Source organism: Gymnoscopelus braueri (assembly GCF_963280865.1).
Source record: "Gymnoscopelus braueri genome assembly, chromosome: 18".
Classification (NCBI taxonomy): Eukaryota; Metazoa; Chordata; class Actinopteri; order Myctophiformes; family Myctophidae; genus Gymnoscopelus; species Gymnoscopelus braueri.
Genome location: NC_137618.1, coordinates 2577785 through 2599799, shown reverse-complemented (window position 1 = coordinate 2599799; position 22015 = coordinate 2577785). Strand labels below are relative to the sequence as shown.

General features: G+C 41.8%; 1 protein-coding gene across 1 annotated transcript in view; it reads right to left on the bottom strand.

The window, feature by feature from the left end:
- LOC308105816 (inactive dipeptidyl peptidase 10-like) overlaps positions 1 to 22015 on the bottom strand; it is a gene marked incomplete at both ends in the record, with an annotated part of 317527 nt that overhangs the window by 64973 nt on the left and 230539 nt on the right. The window contains 2 exon segments of the mRNA XM_080456741.1: positions 838 to 927; positions 1333 to 1427. Coding sequence (XP_080312867.1) covers positions 838 to 927; positions 1333 to 1427 — 185 coding nt within the window.

Sequence of the window (22015 nt, the reverse complement as noted above, 5' to 3'; positions counted from 1 at the left end):
TATACAAATATTTGCACACATTTCCACGATAAAAAAAAACATTGCAGATCTAAAAATCTAAAATGACACATTATGCGTTCTCGGATTGAAAGGGTTAATTCAAGCCATCCATCCCCCAATGCAGGCTTTTCCCTTTTACTGAGCACTGGCATACATCAAAACCACCGGTGGAGCGTAACGCAACACGTTGTGAGCTTGTAGATCTGCTATTTTCAAATAATGTACAAAATAGGGCTAAATTGGTTAATATATGTTTCATAATAGTATTGGAAATTGGAAAATACTCAAGTAAAGTACAAATAACTCAAAATTGTACTTAAGTACATTACTTAAGTAAATGTACTTAGTTACTTTCCACCACTGCGTGTATGACAGGATTATATCAACAGGATGATGAGTCATTCTATTAACTCTTTGACTGCCAGAAATAAAACTGCCAAGTCACTGCCAGGGATTTGTGTTTTCACTAACCTTTGAACAATCATAGAATATTTATCTCCAGTATGTTGATCCCCCGATCACTTTAAAGACTCCCCGAGTCTCGCAGAATCGGGGGGAACAAAGGAACAAAGGAACGATCATCCATTCCATAGTTGTGGCCAGTTGAATGTTGGCTGTTTTCGCAAAAAAAATACAGAAAACAGAGAAAAAGCTAATGTGGCTGTTTTTTGTTTTTTTGGGGCTTTGCTTCTCTGGGAGTCAAATGGTGACTCCCAGGTTAGTGAACAGCGTCATCTAGTGGAAATTCTCGCCATCTAGTGGAAATTCTCATCATTGGCAGCAAGATACAGTATGGTGAGAAATCTTGTCATTGGCGGTCAAAGAGTTAAAGTTCACACACTGTCTTAGTACCTGTTTGACGTCGTAGGCGAACAGCACATACTTTAAGTCTGGGGAGACGGAATACTTTGCCACGTTGAAATTAACCTGGACAGAGGGAGAGAGAGAGAGAGAGAGAGAGAGAGAGAGAGAGAGAGAGAGAGAGAGAGAGAGAGAGTTAGTTTAGTTCCAAGGCCATGTACAGTAATTATAAAATCAACATAGTTTGCAGCAGTTGTCAAAGTGGGGTCTGGGGACTGGGCAAAATTAGTCAATATAGCGTCAACATCTTTATAAATGTACAAGCTCATAGCTCAAAAGTCAGTTTTAATTTTGTAATTATGTTCTTATTCTTTTTAAAAAAATCTTCACTTCTGACACTTCCGTGACACAACACATTGTCAGATATCTAAAACATGTGGTTTTGGGGGGTCTTGACATGGAAAGGGTTGAGAGCCACTGCCTTGTGGAACGTTTCACTTCTGTTCATATAAACGTGATGCTCTCTCTTACGAAGGTCACGTTGCGCAGAACCACCTCCGTCTCGTTGGTCGCGATGTTGAACTTGATGACGTGGCCGTCACGGTTCCTGTACATCACCTCAGAGTCTGCAGGGGAAACAAACAGGAGAAACATGACTTATTATCATCATCATCATCATCATCATCATAACCTTTATCTAAACCAGGGGTCTTCAACAGGGGGTCCGGGACCCCTAGGGGGTCCTCAGAGTTGCTACAGGGGGGTCCGCCAAATCTCTGTGTGATAGGATCATTGTTTTTTACATTAACCACTTGAACCCTAGCATCCCTATTCTAAGGATAACTTCAGCCGAAAATAGCAGATCTACAAGCTCACAACGCCTCGCAGCGCGAGGCGTTGTGAGCTTGTAGATCTGCTATTTTCGGCAAAGAGGGGGGGAAAAAGAGAGTGAAAGTTTACTAAGTATTGACGGTTTAAGTCGTTAAATGTCTGAAAATACACATTAACATGAATCCAACATCTATGAAAACCTTTCATCTGCAACACAATTGTTGTAATATATAGTGGGGGGGGGGTCCCCTGCTTCATCTCTCTCTCAGTTAGGGGGTCCTTGGCCTGAAAAGGTTGAAGACCCCTGATCTAAACTCAGAGTAGAGTTGAGGGGCTTCAACACATGTTCCCATTTCCTCTTCCCAACACATGCAATACCAACAGCAGCAGACAGGTGGCACCGTTACCAAACAGCCTCAGGTTTGAAAGGTTGTGACGCGTTTAACGTCCCTAGCAACCAGCACGAAGACGAGCTCCTCTTTGATGATTCCCCCACATGTAGCATATCCAGCCTGTCAGGCAGAAACCTTGCATCTCCATGATTCAACTTTGAATATGTTCTTTTGTAAATTAGTGCCTTACGTCATCATGCTACGGTGTCACAGAAAAGGAGCAAAAAATTGCAGATTTACAATATTGTAGATTTGTTTTGTTTTTTACTCTTTGCCTGGCAACGATGATATTTCTCGTCAAATTCTGTCAAGGCGCAGCCTGCAAGTGCTTCTGGGGGTTTTATAATCATTGAACCAGGAAAAAGATTAACAAGATCTTGTGACTAAATAAAAACTACATTGCCAACTTGAACACAGGTTCCAGAACTGGTTCCCACGCCAGTTTACACATAATCATAGTGGAGCAAAAGTGCACTATTTTCCTCTGAGATGCAGTGGAATTGTTATGACCTGGCTCAGAGGCCATAACAAAAAGGAGGAAGACACGGCTTTTAAAAGTGCACAAAGCAATATATGTATTTACACTATAAACAATAACTTATATTCAACATATAACCAAGAATAATATGAGATGAGTTAATAAGTGTCAGTAGTGTCAGCAAATGTATGGATGTAGTGTAAATGTAGTGTGGGGTGTTGAATGGTGCAAACTCAAACAAGGACTAAACTAAACACAGTGTTGCTGCCATCAGGGAAAGAGAGAGAGACTGAGCGTGGCCACACCCAGCCTTTTATAGGGCATACTGGGGAACACTGGCCAGGTGCTCCCAATGCACTTGATTGGCACCCCAATTCCCCAACCTACAGGCCCTGTGAAAGACACCAAAGACATGAGTACACAAGACACAACACCGGACCTGGTAAGCCAGGCTACAGGGGCCGTGACAGAATAGAAATAAAAGTATTGAAAATGGGAAAAACTCCAGTAAAGTCATACATTTCTAAAAATGTTACTCAAGTAGAATTGTACTCATGTAAATAGTTACTTTCCATCGTTAATGAGTGCAAAGACAGGCCTCCGTTTATTTGTCCCCCCACATGTGGCAGAGTGACGGGAAGCCCATTGTTTGGCTGAGCGGTGAAAACATGTTTTGTAGCAGAAAGCAGACAAACAGAGAGAGAGATAGAGATATGGAGAGAGAGAGAGAGAGAGAGAGAGAGAGAGAGAGAGAGAGAGAGAGAGAGAGCAGACAGAATGAAGGTTTTGGATGCGGTTGTGTTGTTTGTTTTGTGTCGCATGCAGATGCTCACAAATACAGCTCAAATGTCACCCCACGGCCGGGGGATAAGGAACACATGGCAGCAGAGGTGTGAATACAGAACAGCACACACACACACACACACACACACACACACACACACACACACACACACACACACACACACACACACACACACACACACAATGACAAATAGCCAGAGAGGGAGAGAAACTCTCTCTCTCTCTCTCTCTCTCTCTCTCTCTCTCTCTCTCTCTCTCTCTCTCTCTCTCTCTCTCTCTCTCTCTCTCTCTCTCTCTTGTTGTCAGGCTCTCTTTGTTGTCGTCCTGACAGACTGACGGCCACATTCCTATTCCTCACATACATCCCTGCCTGCTCTGCAGCTATAAATGCACTCAGTATCTCTGTAGTTTAGTTCAACACACACACATGCAGGCACAAATGTTAACATTTTAGTATATGAGCAGAACAAGTTGTGGCGGCTCTAAAACGTTCCTTTGAAGTCAAATGCTTTTCAATATAGGGTTTCTGTCGGGCAGAAACCTCATATCTCCAAATGTCAACTGTATGTTTTTTTGTATATATAAATGAATGTCCTACTTCGTCAGAGCCATGGACAGAGATCATTCAGTGGATATAAAGGTGTTGTCAGATCAGCACCATGGACAGAGACCATTCAGTGGGAGTGCGTGCGTGCGTGCGTGCGTGCGTGCGTGCGTGCGTGCGTGCGTGCGTGCGTGCGTGCGTGCGTGCGTGCGTGCGTGCGTGCGTGCGTGCGTGCGTGCGTGCGTGCGTGCGTGCGTGCGTGCGTGCTTGACAGCTTCTGACACAGCACGCAAAAGTTGGTGACGTTTTTTTATAACATCTTAACCTAAACTAACTTTGTATTAACATCTAAATGCACAAACGCCCGTTGTAACTGCCAACGTTAACTCATTCAGTGCCACTGGACGTCTAAAACGTCCAGTGGCATATGCCCCGAGTGCCACTGGAACATGTTTTTCCCCCAAAAAAAATTAAAAACATGTTCAGAACCCAAGATATGAAGATTTTAAGATTTGCTGCTCCATTCACTTCTTGTTTAACTTCTTACTGAAAAAGGCTGTATCTCGGCTCCTAAGCACTTTTTTTTTTACAATGAATTTTGGCTGTGGCACTCAGAGCCAAATTTCCATAAATAAGCTGGGCACTGAATGAGTTAATGTAGATGATGCGAGCAATGCTTGGAAAGCTCCTTCTGACAATTACCAGAGCAAGCCGACTCCACCTTGAAATATCTGGCGGGCAGGCTGGCAGTTGAAACAGACTTTACGGGGGTACCAACACCCCTTGTCTGATGAACAATGGATGAGGACAGTAGAGAAGTGACCATTTTGGAAGTGGCACGTACATTCGACCACAGTCTGGAAGAGGCATTCCTTAAGGTGATAAAGTACCAACGTCTTAAGGATGCTGTTATACAGCTTGGTTACAAATGTAAACCGCTCGTGTTCATATTTGGAAGCCTCAGTAATGTCTATAAATCAGTTGTGAGAGGCCTGCAGATTACAGGAACGCCCAATAAGCCAAGAGCTGATAAGACATTGGATGCATTCTGTTCAGTGTCTGTGATAATTGGCAGTCGCCACATTATGGAGGAGACGATGCTCCCTGTTTCCGTGATCTGTATCCTGAACTACTTGTTGAGTTTCGAACTTGGGAATCGCCTGTGCATACTGTTGTTTGTGTTCAGGAATGCCTTGTTTTTTTTGCCAGCGCACGCGTGTGTGTGTGTGTGTGTGTGTGTGTGTGTGTGTGTGTGTGTGTGTGTGTGTGTGTGTGTGCGTGCGTGCGTGCGTGCGTGCGTGCGTGCGTGCGTGCGTGCGTGCGTGCGTGCGTGCGCGTGCACCTGTTTATGATTGTACGTTTCAGGTTCATGCTGAAAGGATCTGCTCCAATTGGAAGCAAAGTTAAAATAAGGGCTTTGTGCGTTATCCTTTTTGCCCCATTGTATAATCGTACCCAGTGGTGGAAAAATTACTCAAATTCTTTACTTAAGTAAAAGTATCAATACTGCAATATATAAATACTCTGTTACAAGTAAAAGTCCAGAATTCAAAATTGACTTGAGTAAAAGTACAAAAGTATTGGCATCAAAATGTAGTTAAACTACTAAAAGTAAAAGTACTAAATATTTGAAAATTGCAGATCTACAAGCTCACAACGCGTCGCATCGCGACGCGTTGTGAGCTTGTAGATCGGCTATTTTCAAATAGCCTAGGTATAAAGTAGGGCTAAAGTGGTTAATGTATGTTTCATAATATCATAATTTACATCTGAAAAGTAACTAAAGTTTTCAAATAATTGTAGTGGAGTAAAAGTACAATATTTGCCTCTGAGATGAGGTGGAGTAGAAGTAAAAGTATTGGAAATTGGAAATACTCAAGTAAAGTACAAATACCTCAACATTTTACGTAAGTACAGTACTTAAGTAAATTTACTTAGTTACTTTCCATCACTGATCGTACCACTGAACTGCACATTTACAAACTGCTAATAAAGGATTAAATCAACCAAAAAATGCTCCCATTGGAAGCAACATCACAATGAAGGCCTTTCTGTTTTGTTTTTTTTACAAGTAAACAGAAGTGTTCCAAAGTTAAGCCTGCGTGTAATCCCAGATAAAAACCGTAACGTCTCCCTCATAATACAGCAGGTTCCAGATCTTATCTACTGGTTATTAATTGATATAAACTCAGTCATAATACAAGCAGGTTCCTGATCTTATCTACTGGTTATTATGTGTGTGCCGTGGAAGGATGATCTATCCAAACACTACAAGTGTGTTATTGATTTGTTAGTTTATTTCTATAATGTGTATTTAATCAGGGACCATGTACGAATGCATTCAACTGAAGGGCAGAGATGATTTAAAACACAATTAGCCAGAGCTATTGAGCGAGAGAGTTAACACACTCCCATTGACTCTCGTTGTGAATGGAACATATCAGTGTAATATTCAATGTTCAATCACGTATAGCCAAAAATCAACTTACAGTTGATTTTGAATTTGTTACAGTGTGCTCTGAGTAGGCCTGGCAAAATACCAGTGGTGTAAAGTAACTAAGTACATAAGTGCTGTACTTAAGTACAATGTTGAGGTATTTTTACTTTACTGGAGTATTTCCAATTTGCGATACTTTGACTTCTACTCCACTACATCTCAGAGGCAAATATTGCACTTTTACTCCACTACAATTATTTGAAAACTTTAGTTACTTTGTTGATTTTGATTATTATTACAAAACATACATTACCCACTTCAGCCGTATATACATTTCGGCCATTTGAAAATAGCAGATCTACAAGCTCACAATGCGTCGCGATGCGGCACATTGTGAGCTTGTAGATCAGCTATTTTCAAAAGATTTTTTATACATTTTAAACTTGTGAAATGGGACATTCTGCACAATGAGTACTTTCTACTTCTGGTTCTTTAAGTACATTTTGATACCAATACTTTTGTACTTTTACTCAAGTAAATTTTGAATTCCGGACTTGTACTTGAAACGGTGGGCAGTGGATGGGCGGACACACGGACAACATGCACTGATGTCAGACACAAACAGAAAACCGTTGCCTAGCAGCGGAGGCCGTTCCCGAGGCGTACTGTATCCTTTTGTATGCCCTTATATGGAGTTCTGTGTTAGCCATGCAAATATGTGACTGATGGGCACCACTGGATCTAAACTAAAGGCTTTTTTTTTGCCAGCGCACGCGTGTGTGTGTGTGTGTGTGTGTGTGTGTGTGTGTGTGTGTGTGTGTGTGTGTGTGTGTGTGTGTGTGTGTGTGTGTGTGTGTGTGTGTGTGTGTGCATGTGTGTGTGTGTGTGTGTGTGTTTGTGATCATCTATTGTGAGCGCAGGGCATCAGATTCATTTTTCACATTTAACACCAATGACCTCCACAAATAGGAAGGCATTCATAATGAAACCCAGTCAGCAGATAGTGTTTTTACCTTCACATTAACTTTCATTCCCAGGTTGTGTAGACTTTTTTTTTCTTTACGGAGCCTAAAAGCCGAACAGAAATGTAATTTTTCCAATAATGTTCAACGACTTAAATTGTTAATCGCAATGATTTGAGTGGCAATTAATCGTCAAGTAAAATGCCATAATGGTGACACGGCCGTAAGAAATGACGCCACCGGAGTGTTACGGTTCAGCCCCGGTGCAGAGGATTATGACTGAATATTTATCACGTCTAAGAGAGGCTCAGAGCTGTGATGTTTAAAACATCAGCGCAGCGAAAGGGTTTCTCTCTGCACTGCCTCTCGTCTGCTTAAATAATGAAACAATCTCCTCTTTACTGAAAAGTACAAGCTCAGGCTGTAATGTATAAGTAATGAGCTACTGTACGGCTGTTAAAAACCTGCATTATGAAATACCTCAGCCTTCATTTTTATTTTACTTTATCCTATAACTCTCCAACTCATAGGGATGGGTTCTCTATGCCATCACAGTCGTACTACAAAAAGTGGTGGACATTAAAGGACGACTTCACCCATTTTCAATACATTTCTTCATATAATTGGTTCTCACTAGTGCTCATCGTAAAATGGCACCGCCCTCCTCTGAGAGACGGACGGAGTAGACACAAATGGTACCATATTACAATGAGCATTAGTGAGGACCAATTACATAATATTAGAAGGATAAACCCCTTGAGATGCAACGTCTCATTTTCGATTATATGAATTATATAAGCTAGGTTGAAAATGGGTGAAGTTGTCCTTTAACTAAGTGCATTTATTTGAGGAAATGTATATTTTGGAGGGTTTTTGTTTCTCTCCATACATTGCGAACTTCGACTTTGAACGACTTCACATCGCAACGTGTTGTTGAGACCTTGTAGATCTGCTATTTTCATAGGACCACAATGGAAACAAGTCCCCAGGACATTGTTGTGTTATCCTTTTAGCCTTAAAGGGATCAAAATCAACACCTACCCCATGAGTGTAATGAGACGATCTCCGTGAGGACGGCGATCACGGAAGATATTCCATGATTTATCAAAGGTAAGTAAAAAACACTCATTTTCGCTAGCAGTGGCGTGACACTATTTCTCTTTTTAAAGAGTTAAAAGAAAAGAAAACAATTCAGGGATGAGGCCCAGTACAAAGACAGACTTTATTTATGTATTGGCATAATGGGAAACAGAAACAAACTGTAATATGGAGACAAAGAGACGTACCCTTGAAGAAATAAGCATAATTGAGGCTATGAAGAGTCCCATGGCGGGTTTGTATTTACTGAGGCAGCAGATGCATTCTGTCTGCTCGTGTTCTTTAATCTTTAAGTGTGTGCTTTCAAATAAATAAATCAAATACATTATTGCTGTTGTCTTTTTATCATCCCAGTTGGACTGCAGTTTTGACTGTAGCTCCATAGTGTGCAGCCAGCTCAATACAGACTAAAAGTACTTTTACTTTACTGGAGTATTTCCCAATTGTCTATACTTTTACTTCTACTCCACTACATCTCAGAGGCAAATATTGTACTTTTACTCCACTACAATTATTTGAAAACTTTAGTTACTAGTTACTTTGCAGACATAAATTATTACATTATAAAACATACATTAACCACTTTAGCCCTATTTTATACATTGAAAATAGCCGATCTAAAAGCTCAAAACGCGTCGCATCGCGATGCGTTGCGAGCTTGTAGATCTGCTATTTACAAACATTTTAGTACTTTTACTTTTGGTACTTTAAGTATATTTTGATGCCAATACTTGTGTACTTTTAGTCAAGTAACATTTTGAACAGAGCCTGGTATTGGCACTTTTACTGAACACATTCGGTGCCAGAGTTGGATTAAAAAAGTCACGTTGAGTGCCAGAGATCTCACCGTTTGTAACGCTACGCTGTTTACAGCTGCAGACCCCACGACGAGCACCCGATTGTAAACAATATATGCGTGCACGATGGTGGATGGTCCTGGCTAACGCCTGGAACAATAACATCTCTCACACAAGCCACCATGGCGGAGTGATCTCGGATGGAAAATGAGTGGTTTTCCCCACTGTAAAAAGTTAAGGAAATGTGGAGTTTTTTTGCAAGGAGATAGACTGGGAGCGGACGGGAGCCTGTTTTTTTGGCACGGTGATCCATCTGTCCCTTCCTTCTCAGAGTCACCGTGGGTGATTCCAGAGCTGCGCTAGCCCCCCCCGCCCTTGTGGAAAAAAACGAAAAAAACAAAAAGATTGACTTCAAATAGATTTACGATTTTGGCACCCAAAGTGTTAAGTCAAATATCTGAGTACTTCTTCCACCACTGCCCACGTGGTGGTGGTGGTGGTGAAACCGGGGGGTGATGGGGTGAGAGAGGGAACACATGCCACAATGCAATATTCATGACACACACACACGCACACACACACACTGCATTATTCAGCCAGCCGTTGCGTAATTCTCAAAATGTGACGGCCGCGGTCTCCACAGTTCCATATCAGAGCCTCTATAGCTCAACGCTAACTAAACTAACTGGGTGAACATGAAGCTCAACGCTAACTAAACTAACTGGGTGAACATGAAGCTCAACGCTAACTAAACTAACTGGGTGAACATGAAGCTCAACGCTAACTAAACTAACTGGGTGAACATGAAGCGCAACGCTAACTAAACTAACTGGGTGAACATGAAGCTCAACGCTAACTAAACTAACTGGGTGAACATGAAGCTCAAAGCTAACTAACAAACAGTGTGGGAAAAAACATTCCCACACTGTGTTCAAATATCAGCTTTTTGGGGTTTACCGCGGTTCTGGGGGCTCGGTTCAGAGTATGGGAAGCCATTGGCGACCCCTCATTGGCGTGAGAAAGTGACGACTAGTTGCAGCGTCTGTTTATTGACCGCTTATTGCAGAGCTGTAAACATTTAATTTTTTAAGGTCAAAGTACAGTTGTAACTCTGATTCGACCAGGGGGTTTAAGTGGTTATTATAATGATACTCTTTAAATGGAGAGGGAGGGGGGATTGGGTCCCCTCAATGTTAGGCTATGTCTTTGCTGTACAGTAATGTACAGCAGAGTGCTGGAGGGGGAGGAGTCACTGTGCGTGGGTAAGTAAAGACAACGTTTGGTTCATTGCTCTTCCAGCTTCACTTCTGCAGGAATGTGCCCTGTTACAGAGACAGACGCACAGAGACAGACGCACAGAGACAGACGCACAGAGACAGACGCACTGAACGCACTGTGAACCTCCATGCCTGTAGTCTGGCTGAACGCTCGCCTGTTATGATGACATGTCCAGAGTAGGGAGGCTGGGGGGTGCATTATGGTTCAGATACTGCATTATGTATTAACCGCTTAAACCATATGAAAAATCGTGAACATTTTTACATTTGTAACTCAAATATTTGCTTCTGGGGGGGTCCCTAGAACAGAATATTTTCAGATGGGGGTCCGCCGCAAAATACATGTCATCTGGGATGTTAAACCAAGGGTTCCCAAACCTGTTGAACAGAGAGAGACCCAAAAGGAAAAAATAAAACGATGTCTCCCTGGGACTCAAACGAGGGGAAATAGCGACACGCGAGCTTGTAGATCTGTGATTTTCACTGCTTCTGAATCTATTTGATTTGTTTATGGAAATTCTCAGATGTTTTTTCAATTTTTATTTCTGATGTATTTCTTAATTCTGAAAAAATTTGCTTTTTGTCAATTAATTTTTTTTTTTATTTTATGTTTTTGTAGAAAACTAAATAAATTGGACCCATAAAAATGGGTCCATGACCCACAAATGGGTCCCGACCCGGTGTTTGGGAAACGGTGTGTTAAACTAATGAAGTAGCACAGCCATGAAAAAATACACACATGCTGAATATTCATCAATTTGACCAATAATGCTGGCGGAATAATGAACCCTGCATTAATAAGCCTTACATAAACAACATGTCAAACGCAGGAGGAAATCAATGATGCACCAGTTCAATTAGCACTTCATGACAACCATATACCATACCTCTCAAAACAACCATATTAGAGCTAAAACACCTTTCAAAACAACCACATTAGAACTACAGCCTCTCAGAACAACCATATTAGAGTTACAGCATCTCAAAACAACCATATTAGAGCTAAAACACCTCTCAAAACAACCACATTAGAGTTATAACACCTCTCAGAACAACCATATTAGAGCTACAACTCTAAAAACAACCATATTAGAGCTACACCTCTAAAAACAACCATATTAGAGCTAAAACACCTCTAAAAACAACCATCATCGACTTTCTGCCATTTTCAGTAGTTTGAAAAACATTTAAATCCTTGGGATTTTTTATTCTACACCATCTATGGACCATTATCAAAAAGCACAGTTGAAGAGAAGTTCAAAGAAAAAACGAAGCCTCCATGAGCCAGTGAATCTTGTAGAGGGAATGAATGGCTTCATACAAAAACAGAGGCTCCTTTCTCTCACTGGTGATTCAGGTGTTGAAGTACCTCAGTGATTAGAGTGTCTACCTGTCAGTCAGAAGGTCCCTGGTTCAAAGCCCAACTTATACAGGCTTAATTTAAATTGCAGCACAGAAATCATGACTTTATTAATTAATGCATGTCCGCTTTTCTTTTTTTTTCAGACCGTGATATAATCTGTCATTTTTAGATTTATTTGGGCTATTCAAAAAACAGCAGATATACAAGCTCATAGTGCGTCACCGAGTGCCGCGCTATGAGCTTGTAGATCTGCTATATATCTGATCTGATATATATATCTGATATATATATATTTTTTTTAATCAAACATTTGTAAAATATTTTGTTCCAGGGACCCCCCAGAAGCAAAGATTTGAGTTACAATTTGTAACTTGTAAATAATGTTCTATCTATCTTAAAAAAGATATATTCAAAGATTTGCACACATTTCCATTATTTTTCACAAAATAGCAGATCTACAAGTTCATAGTAGACCTGCTATTTTTGAATAACCCAAAGAAATCTAAAAATCACACCCTGTGTGAAGTGGGCGGTGTCTTGCTAGATAATCACAATACTGAATGGAGTCAACCAATCATGTACAAAAAATAAATACATTTATTGAAACACTCTTTATGATGGAAGAAACCATAACTTGAAAAAAACAAATGTATGGTTTTTTTCAAGTTATGGTTTCTTATATAGGGCTATGCACATGTGTCATGTGACACTGGCCAATCACAGTCCTGAATAGACTGTGATTGGCCAATCACGGTGCAGGGTTAGGCGGGGTACATTTTTGTACATTTTTGTAAATTTTTGGCCAATGCACATTCCTGCATATTGTACAAATATCCAAACCTCACTTATAGGGGCGGTTTCACCGCCCAAAAAGTGACAGAGATGCGTTCTCCGGATTGAATGCGTTAAAGACAACATGAACATAATATCCTACTGAAACAGGGGCATGGTGCATGATGAAGGCAAAACTGTATACTTTTCAGCAAATCCAACAGGGCTGTTGAGTAGAGAGGACGCCTGGGGTACAGAAGGTCACAGGTTCAAATCCAGGCCCTGGCTAAACCGACTAGCCAGGGATAGTGATGAAAAGGATAAGGATAAGGATAAGGATAATTCCTTTTAACAGGACGTTCATGAAAGTCCTTGCGGGCTTGTTTCCAATGAGGGCCTGTGAGCAATTAGGGGTTAAGAGTCTTGCTCAGGGACAAATTTCATTTCATCGACACATATGCTGGCGTGGCCTGGAATCGTACCTGGGGCAACCAGGGCCTCTGGCTCCCTCGGCGGGCTCACTAACCACTCAGCTATGGCCGCCCCTATATAAAAGCTACAGCCTATTCAGAATACTAAAATTGTTTCTGTTGTGTAGATGATGCAGAGAAACCGTCAACCTTTTGTCTTGATGACTGAGTTTTTAACAAGAGTCTGAAGAGGAAAGTTATACATAGTGCAGCTTTGAGTACAAACATTTACTTAAGTACGGTACTCGAGTAGATGTACTTGGCTACTGTCCACCTCTGGACAGAGTTGAAGGAGGTCGTAGAGAACATGAGAGCGGTTTAATCACCACGGTGTTAGACTGAGAGAGCTTCTCTGATGAGATATTAGAACGGCTCCATCTCTGCATGGTGGACTCGTTAAGAGCCGTCAATAAGGAAACGTAATTAATTAGCAGGTCGTATCGAACAAGGCTGTCGGAATCGTTGCCATTGAACTTGTGTCACCCTCGTCTCCAATAGCGGCAGCGCTGGCTACACACGTGTTTTTTGTTTTTGTTTTTTTTTACGCTCACGCTACTCAAACACTAGAGGAATTATTATTTAAAGCTTTCATGACATTCACTTTTACACCACATTCAAAGTCTTTGTCCTGGTCCTTCAAAAGTGTACAAAAAGTTTTAAGTGAAAATTCCATTCCAGTGATCCATGGCAGGTGTTTTTCTCTCACATTTCTAAAGCCTTTTCAACTGCAATGAAAAAATAAATCTTTGCCTGCGGGTGTCGCTGGTGAGGGATTTTGCCTGTCAATCATCGCCTTTGCTCCGCCCCCCCCAAAGGAAAGGATAGGGGAGGGGAGGGGCGAGGAGGAGAGTGGGCGGGATTAATCGACTGTGACCTCACTGTCGAAGGGCCAAGCTCAGATTACTTTTCAGCCTAATTATTCAGAAAACCCCAGACCACAGAAAATCCACTGAATGTTCTAAGTTCAGGTTTTTTGGGTGTAATTGAGGTCATAAAACCCCAAATAAAACATTGAAAATAAAAAAAGTGAAAATGAATGTCATAGAACCTTTAACGTCAACATTCAAGTATAACTATCGGATGGCAGTGGCGGACCAAGTACTCAAACGTTTTACTTAAGTAAAAGTATCAATACGTATAAGTAAATAAGTAAAAGTCCAGAATTAAAAATGTACTCGAGTAAAAGTACAGAAGTAGTGGTATCAAAATGTACTTAAAGTACCAAAGTAAAAGTACAAATTTTTTTTGAAAATAGCAGATCTGCAAGCTCACAACGCGTCGCGATGCGACGCATTGTGAGCTTGTAGATCGGCTATTTTCAACTGGCCTAGGTATACAATAGGGCTAAAGTGGTTCATGTATGTTTTATAATGTAATGATTTATATCTGCAAAGTAACTAGTAACTGAAGTTTTCAAATAATTGTAGTGGAGTAAAAGTACAAGAATTTGCCTCTGAGATGTAGTGGAGTAGTACTCCAGTAAAGTAAAAGTACCTCAAGATTGTACTCGAGTACAGTACTTGAGTTACTTAGTTACTTTACACCACCGTCGGAAGGAATAACCTGGTAAAGCTATGTGTCACTAATGTGATATATAGATGATATAATGATTAGCAAGTCCACTTCCTTCTTTTGGTACGGACGGCTTTCACATTGCAGCGTTCCGTAACAGAATACGCATGAATCGTACCCGAGTACACCTCTCCAGGTGTACTCAGGTACGGGACGGCGTTCCAACTCTGGTACGAAACGCAGCGTTCACACTAATCACATAAGGTTTGGCAAGTGGACCCGGATCCGCACCCGAGACCATAAGTCTGAATTCACCCTGAAGCCTCAGTGCGTCCTGTTAACTGCTGTCCCTGCTGGTGTGTCACTGTCCATCAGTATTAACACATTGCATGCCAGTCGCGTAGATCTACGCGAACCTATTTAAAGCCGCAGCGTGCCAGTCGCGTAGATCTACGCGAACCGCCGATTCCCATTGAAATTGCCCCAGGTGCACTTTCCGAATTTTTTTTATCCATTTCCGTTTCCGGTTTCCGGTCGGAAACAGAATTATTCGGGTTCTGTTTTTTTTCGATCGTATCCGCTTCCTGTCTGGGATCCTGATTAAAACTCGATTTTCTCGGTTGTTGTTTTTCTCCTCGCTGATCACTGTTTAGCGTTGATCGGCTGTATCTTCAAGATGGCGGCTCGCATTTGGAAACTGTTTTCGCTGGCCGTTTCTCACAGATCCGCTGTGTGTTTAGAACCAAATGAACGCGCACTTTTAACTTATTTAGCGAGGTCTGTGGCGACATGAAAAAAACAAAAAAACAACAATAAAACGCTGGCACTGGTGAGTACATTATGAGATTAAACTCTGGCATGGAATGTGTTAAAACAGCGCCCCCTGGAGGCCTGGTGTGTCACTGTCGATCAGTATTAAAACAGCACCCCCTGGAGGCCGGACAGCCTCAGGATGTCCACGTCAGCCTGGTGACAGAAGGACGTCACATCGGGTTAAAACTCTGAGCCAAAGAAAGACGGACAGAACGTCGATACAAACCCATTCTACTTATGGTCCTTCAAATCGTGTCTACAAGCTCATAGCTTGTAGATCTGCTATTTTTGAAAAATCGTGAAAATGTGCGTAAACTTTTGAATATAGGCTATATATAATTTTAAAGCGAACATTTGTAACTCAAATCTTTGCTTCTGGCGGTCCCTGGAACAACATATTTTGAGATGGGGGTCCGCGGCCAAATACATATCATTTTGGGGGTCCTTGACATCAAAAGAGTTGAGAACCACAGCTATAGTTGTGTCAATACACTTCATTCTAAATGTGTCTGTGTTTGTCAGCTCTGTCACGTTAGCACTCAGCTGTGATGTATGGTATTGATTAACTATTGATTAACTTGATACAAATGAACAGTTAACATGGTTCCTTCATCTGCTGCTCTCCGTCAGCTCCATGACCTGTCAATCAATAGACCCCGCCCTCCTTCACAACTAATTAGCCTTCAAGATCAAAGGCAAAGAGTGACCGAATGTGCTGCCGGGCACAGGTGGGCGGTTAACGTGGTTTGACTGACAGTTTGAGGATCCAATGGAGTTAGGAGGTTTAGTCAGAAGCGTTTTTTAATACTTGTCATTGGTTCAATATTTGTAAAACCCTAATCTCTCAAGACAGATTCAGAGCTCCGCGGCTGAATCTGTCGGGAGCTCCTGTTACAACGTGTAGTTATGTTGGTTATGTTAATGTTAGGAATGCAAACAAAGACATGTGGACCGGAACTGGAAGGCTGAGGGCGGGACCTAACGGCCAACATCCTGTTATCCACATTCTATTGGGAGGTCCCCCCAGAGTCAAATTCAAAGGGGTAAAAAACAGCAGAGGGCGCTGCTTTTTCCCAGATTGGTAAAACCCACACACAGACGTAAAGGGTTTGTTCAATAGCACTGATTTATTAAAGAAGTTTTGTTTAGTTTTTTTAACAGAGATTTGCACCCGATATATAAATGTCTCTGATGGCTCTGATGTCTGACAACGAGTCCCGGGTTCAATTCCCGAGCCCTGGAGGGAGCTTGGTTGGTTCCATGTCTCTCCGTCACTCTGTCTCCTGTCTCTCTAAGAAAAACACTAAAAGAACAGCAGAAGGTAGAGGCATACATACCATAATGATGTGACCTGCTCCATGTCTATAAATGGATCAGGACTGTTTTTAACTCAATAAACAAGGACTGACACGTCAACCCAGCCCTGTGTGCTTGTGTTGGATGAAGGACAGGCCCTCACATGTCACAGCCAACGCGTTTACACCCACTGATATTTAAACACTGGGGTGCCACAGGGCTGCGTCTTGTCACCCATCTGCTTGGGTGAACTTCAACCTTTTCATGTCAAGGACCCCCACAATGATAGAACCATCTCAAAAGGTTTTGTTCCGCTTAAACAAATGTATCTATGTTCAAAGATTTGCACACGATTTATTCAAAAAATAGCAGATCTACAAGCTCATGGGCGCTATGTGCTATTTTAGAACAATCTAGGCAGGTACATAAGAGTAAAACTTATTTTAGTTTGTCTTCCTTCAGACAATGCAGCAGCATAGATATTCACAACAACGATAATAATGATATTAAGGAGAACACACCTCAGTGGTTTTGTAGGAGACGCTCTCCTACAAAACCGCGTGCTTTGACGCTCCCTAGGGGGCTGAGGACCATCCTTTTAAAATGCAGTGGTCGCAGGTTCAATCCCCACTGCAGCTACGGTGCGGTACGTGTCCTGTCAAGGTGTCCTTGAGCAAGTAACAGAACCCCTACAGTACCTACAGTCATTGTCCACTAAACCTCTCTGGAGAAAAATAAAACTGTAACTTTTTAAATCAAAATAGCAGATCTACAAGCTAGTCACATTGTGAGCTTGTAGATCAGCTATTTTCACTATTTGAAATAGAGCTTAAGAGTTAAAGGTAGGGTAAGTGATTTGCTTTGGTTAAGATAAGTGTTAAATAGCTCTATATTCTGATAGTACTCATTGCTATAGAGTGTTTGTTCAGTAACAGTGTTAAATAGCTCTATATTGTGATAGTAATCATTGCTATAGAGTGTTTGTTCAGTAAAAGGAGTCTCCTTGTCTCTCCAGCTCTTTATAAAACAGAAAATGCGTTTCATTTCCAATTTTATCCAACCAGGACAGAGAACTCAATCAGGATACAGATTGAACAAGTGAAATTGGAAGTGATGACACTAAGAAATGAGCAGACAAAATTGGAACTGGAACACTATACAAATTAAGCTTAAAAATTGGTACTTTCTCCTGATTGGCTGAGATTTTGACACCTACCAAAAATGTATTTTCTGTTTATTAAAGAGCTGGAGAGACAGGGAGACATCTGTTACTGAAAAAAACACTCTATAGCAATGATTACTATCAGAATATAGTATTTTAACCTTTTAACAAAATACTTTTTGTTTTAACCCAAAAATATCACTTACCCTACCTTTAAGAGTTAATTGATTATACGTTTTTTGGTAAGTTTTGCTCACATGAGTCAGAGCACACCTGCATCATGTCAGGGTCTGCCCTACTGGCTCACACTACAGCGCAGGCCCGTGCACACACAGACATGAAGGGGGGCTGGATGGAGCCCCTGCCCTTTTACCTGTCGGTAAAAAAAAGTGTCTCGTCATTTTTTTTTCTGTATTAAAAAGGTCTTAAAGGTCCTTAAATTGTCACTTAACTGTCATCTGGGGACCCCCCCCCCACAAAAAAAAAAACTATAATGAGGGGACCCCCCCTGGGGAGTCCTGACCCACAGGTTGAGGACCACTGTTCTAGAAGGTGAATGACAGTAAATGCTGTGGTCGTAAAACTGCTTCTCTCTCTCTCTGGTGTCTGGGTTCAGGACGAAGGTCTCATAGGATCAAAAGCTGCCGTTTCACTTTGTCTGTTTCTTTATTTTATGTCTCTCTCTTGGATGCTCTGTCTGGCAGCATCTACAGCATATCAATGCATTATTCATGTCCGACCTCAGCATATCTGTGGGATCAGCAGCAAAAAGGTCAAAGTAGAGCCTCTTATTGAAGCTCCCCCACGAATAACCACCTGTGAACTTTATACACGTTATGGCCCGACCACCAGAGGGGGCGGGGGGACGGACGGACGGACGGACGGACGGACGGACGGACGGACGGACGGGGAGACGGGGGGGGGGCGGGGGACGGGCGGAGTGACAGAGCATCATAAGCAGATCTGTCCGGTGGAAACCATGTCCAAAACATTCACTTTTCAGGATTCAAAGTAAAACAAGAATTAATTGGATATTAATCTGTAACAATCGCCCTTTTACTCTGAAGGGAAAATTATTAACTAAAAGGAAAATCAACAGGATCGTCAGGATTTTAACTTAAGTGAATTTATTCAAGCCACAAAATAATAACTACCATTACAAAATGGCCAAACAAATAATACACTCAGGGCCTTAAATCACTTCTGTCCCTATCTCTTTCCCTAAACAAGACAAACACACAAATCAACAACCCATGTGTTTCTCTCACAAACCCCTCACATCACAGATTCACCCGTGAACAATAAACAATTCATAACAAAGGTGGATTCGCTAATGCAGTCCGACTCGCTTACTCGCTTTACATGACAATAACAAACCGTCCCACGTTATGGTCCGAGCGGCCTCTTTACACCACGGTCCCGAGAGAGTCTGTTATGTTCCTGATCCAAAACGTAATGCAAACGTCTTCCGCAACGGCGGTCCAAATAATAATAATAAGCTCGGGGTACCCCTATAATTGTAATCCACAAAGAAACTTAGACTCTTGGTTTTGCCTCACCGCTGGCCTCGGCTCCTCCCGACTTCAACACCGACCGGCGGCACGTTCACAAACACCACAGCGCTCCTCCCCCACGGCAACAACGGTAGGCTCCTTCCCTCCGCGAGTCTGCTGGGTTCGAGTGTTCTTTGTTGTTGGCTGCAGTTCACTATTACGTTTAAACTTTGTTAGTTCAACTATAAACTGGCGCCTCGGAGATCTCCGCTTTTCCTCTCCCGTCGCCTCTGCTACACAGGTTAGTATGATCTGTCCTCTGTGTGCGCCACACCCCCTATGTCAAGTAGAGAGTGTGATCAGACCAACTACCCCTCACATGAATAGGAAATGTTCCTATATTTCATAGTGTCCAACATGTTACATATCACACGTATATAATAACATGCATACGTCGGGCAGATGTTACATATCACACGTATAAAATAACACCCATAGATCAAGCAGATAAATATAATGTGCATTTGTCACAAATCCAATGTGAGAGTGTGTGTGAAATATCTCAATATATCAACCAATAACTCATACCAAATATCAACAACGTTTTAGAAACAAGGACAAACCACAACCACCAGTCTTTACAAGCACCTTCACAGAAAAACAAGGGCTATGTCGCTTACAATAAGCAGACATGGCAACCAATCATGACGCGTGCCAGTCCATTTTTTACCAAATACGCCCCCTTTCCACAGCCACGCCCCCACCGTATACATATGAACAGAAGTGCACGCCCACATTCCATTCAGGGTGTTTGTTCTTAGAGAGTGTTACACACTATCAAGTGTGTGTGTGAGTGAGTGAGTGAGTGAGTGTGTGAGTGTGTGTGTGTGTGTGTGTGTGTGTGTGTGTGTGTGTGTGTGTGTGTGTGTGTGTGTGTGTGTGTGTGTGTGTGTGTGTGTGTGTGTGTGTGTGTGTGTGTGTGTGAGTGAGTGAGTGAGTGAGTGTGTGTGTGTGTGTGTGTGTGTGTGTGTGTGTGTGTGTGTGTGCATGTGTTTTAAGCAGCACTTCTCTGGGGAGGAGGTGGCAGCCTCCATCGTGTGACTGACAGCTGTCGACAGCACGCCACACAGAACCGTTTTAATTGGGGCGTAGGCGGCCGTTCCACCGTTCCACCGTTCATCTGTTCCACCGTTCCTCTGTTCCACCGTTCATCTGTTCCACCGTTCCTCTGTTCCACCGTTCATCTGTTCCACCGTTCATCTGTTCATCTGTTCCACCGTTCATCTGTTCCACCGTTCATCTGTTCCACACCCCGAGTAGCTGAAATGGCTGACTGGCATACAGACGGAGGTGGAAAAACTACTCAAATGATTTACTTTTAGTATCAATAAAAGTATCAATACTGCAATGTAGAAATAATCCGGAATTCATCCGGAATTCAAAATGTACTTGAGTAAAAGTACAAAAATAATTGGTATCAAAATGTACTTAAAGTACCAAAAGCAGAAAGTACTCATTATGCAGAATGTCCCATTTCATATATTTTCAAATGTATAAAATGTTTTGAAAATAGACGATCTTCAAGCTCACAATGCGTCGCATCGCGACGCATTGTGAGCTTGTAGATCGGCATTTTTTTCAAATGGCCAAAATGTATATAGGGCTGAAGTGGTTAATGTATGTTTAGTAATAATAATCAAAATCTAGAAAGTAACTAGTAACTAAAGTTTTCCATTAATCATAGTGGAGTAAAAGTACAATATTTGCCTCTGAGATGTAGTGGAGTAGAAGTAAAAGTAATGAAAATTTGAAATACTCCAGTAAAGTAAAAAATACCTCAAAATTGTACTTAAGTACAGAACTTGAGTAAATGTACTTAGTTACTTTACGCCACTACGTACAGATGTCTACTGAGAGGAGATGTCGGGCAGAAAGCTCGTAAGAACAAAACCCTTACTTTTAGAAGTCTAGACGTGAGGGCCACGTAGCGTAGCGTAGCCACGTAGCGTAGCGGCATGGACCTCATGTTTATAAAACCCACAGACACGTTTAACCTGGCCTCGACCCCTACAATTCTGGACGTGTCATCATAAGCCAACGTTCTTTTTTCCAAAACAGCCAAAATAGATCTATACAAGCACACAACTTGCCGCGGCACGTTGTGAGCTTGTATATCTGTTGTTTTTTTGCTACTGTTGAGTGTCACTGTCTTACGACAAGGTATCACAAATAGGACATTCATTCATTCATGAGAAATAAATGACATAGAAAAGGTGAAATACCGCGGACCCCCATCCGCGGACCCCCATCTCAAAATGTTTTGTTCCAGGGGGAAAAAAAGGATGTGAATGGATGACTACATACACCACAGGACAGTGGATGTGAATGGATGACTACATACACCACAGGACAGTGGATGTGAATGGATGCCTACATACAGCACAGAGGATGTGACATTTTACTAGCTCATTATTTCTCTCTGATGATCCTCCATAATGTGAACGCCGGCGGATTTGCATTGCAAAGCACATTTCACTGACTGAAGGTGCACATTGTGTAATAATGCAGTTAATTAAAAACAAACAAACAAACAAACATGTTTGCACATAAAAGGAGAAAGTCCCTCAATTCTCTCTCTCTCTCTCTCTCTCTCTCTCTCTCTCTCTCTCTCTCTCATCTGCAATCTAATTATGAGCCACCCACACAGCCATACG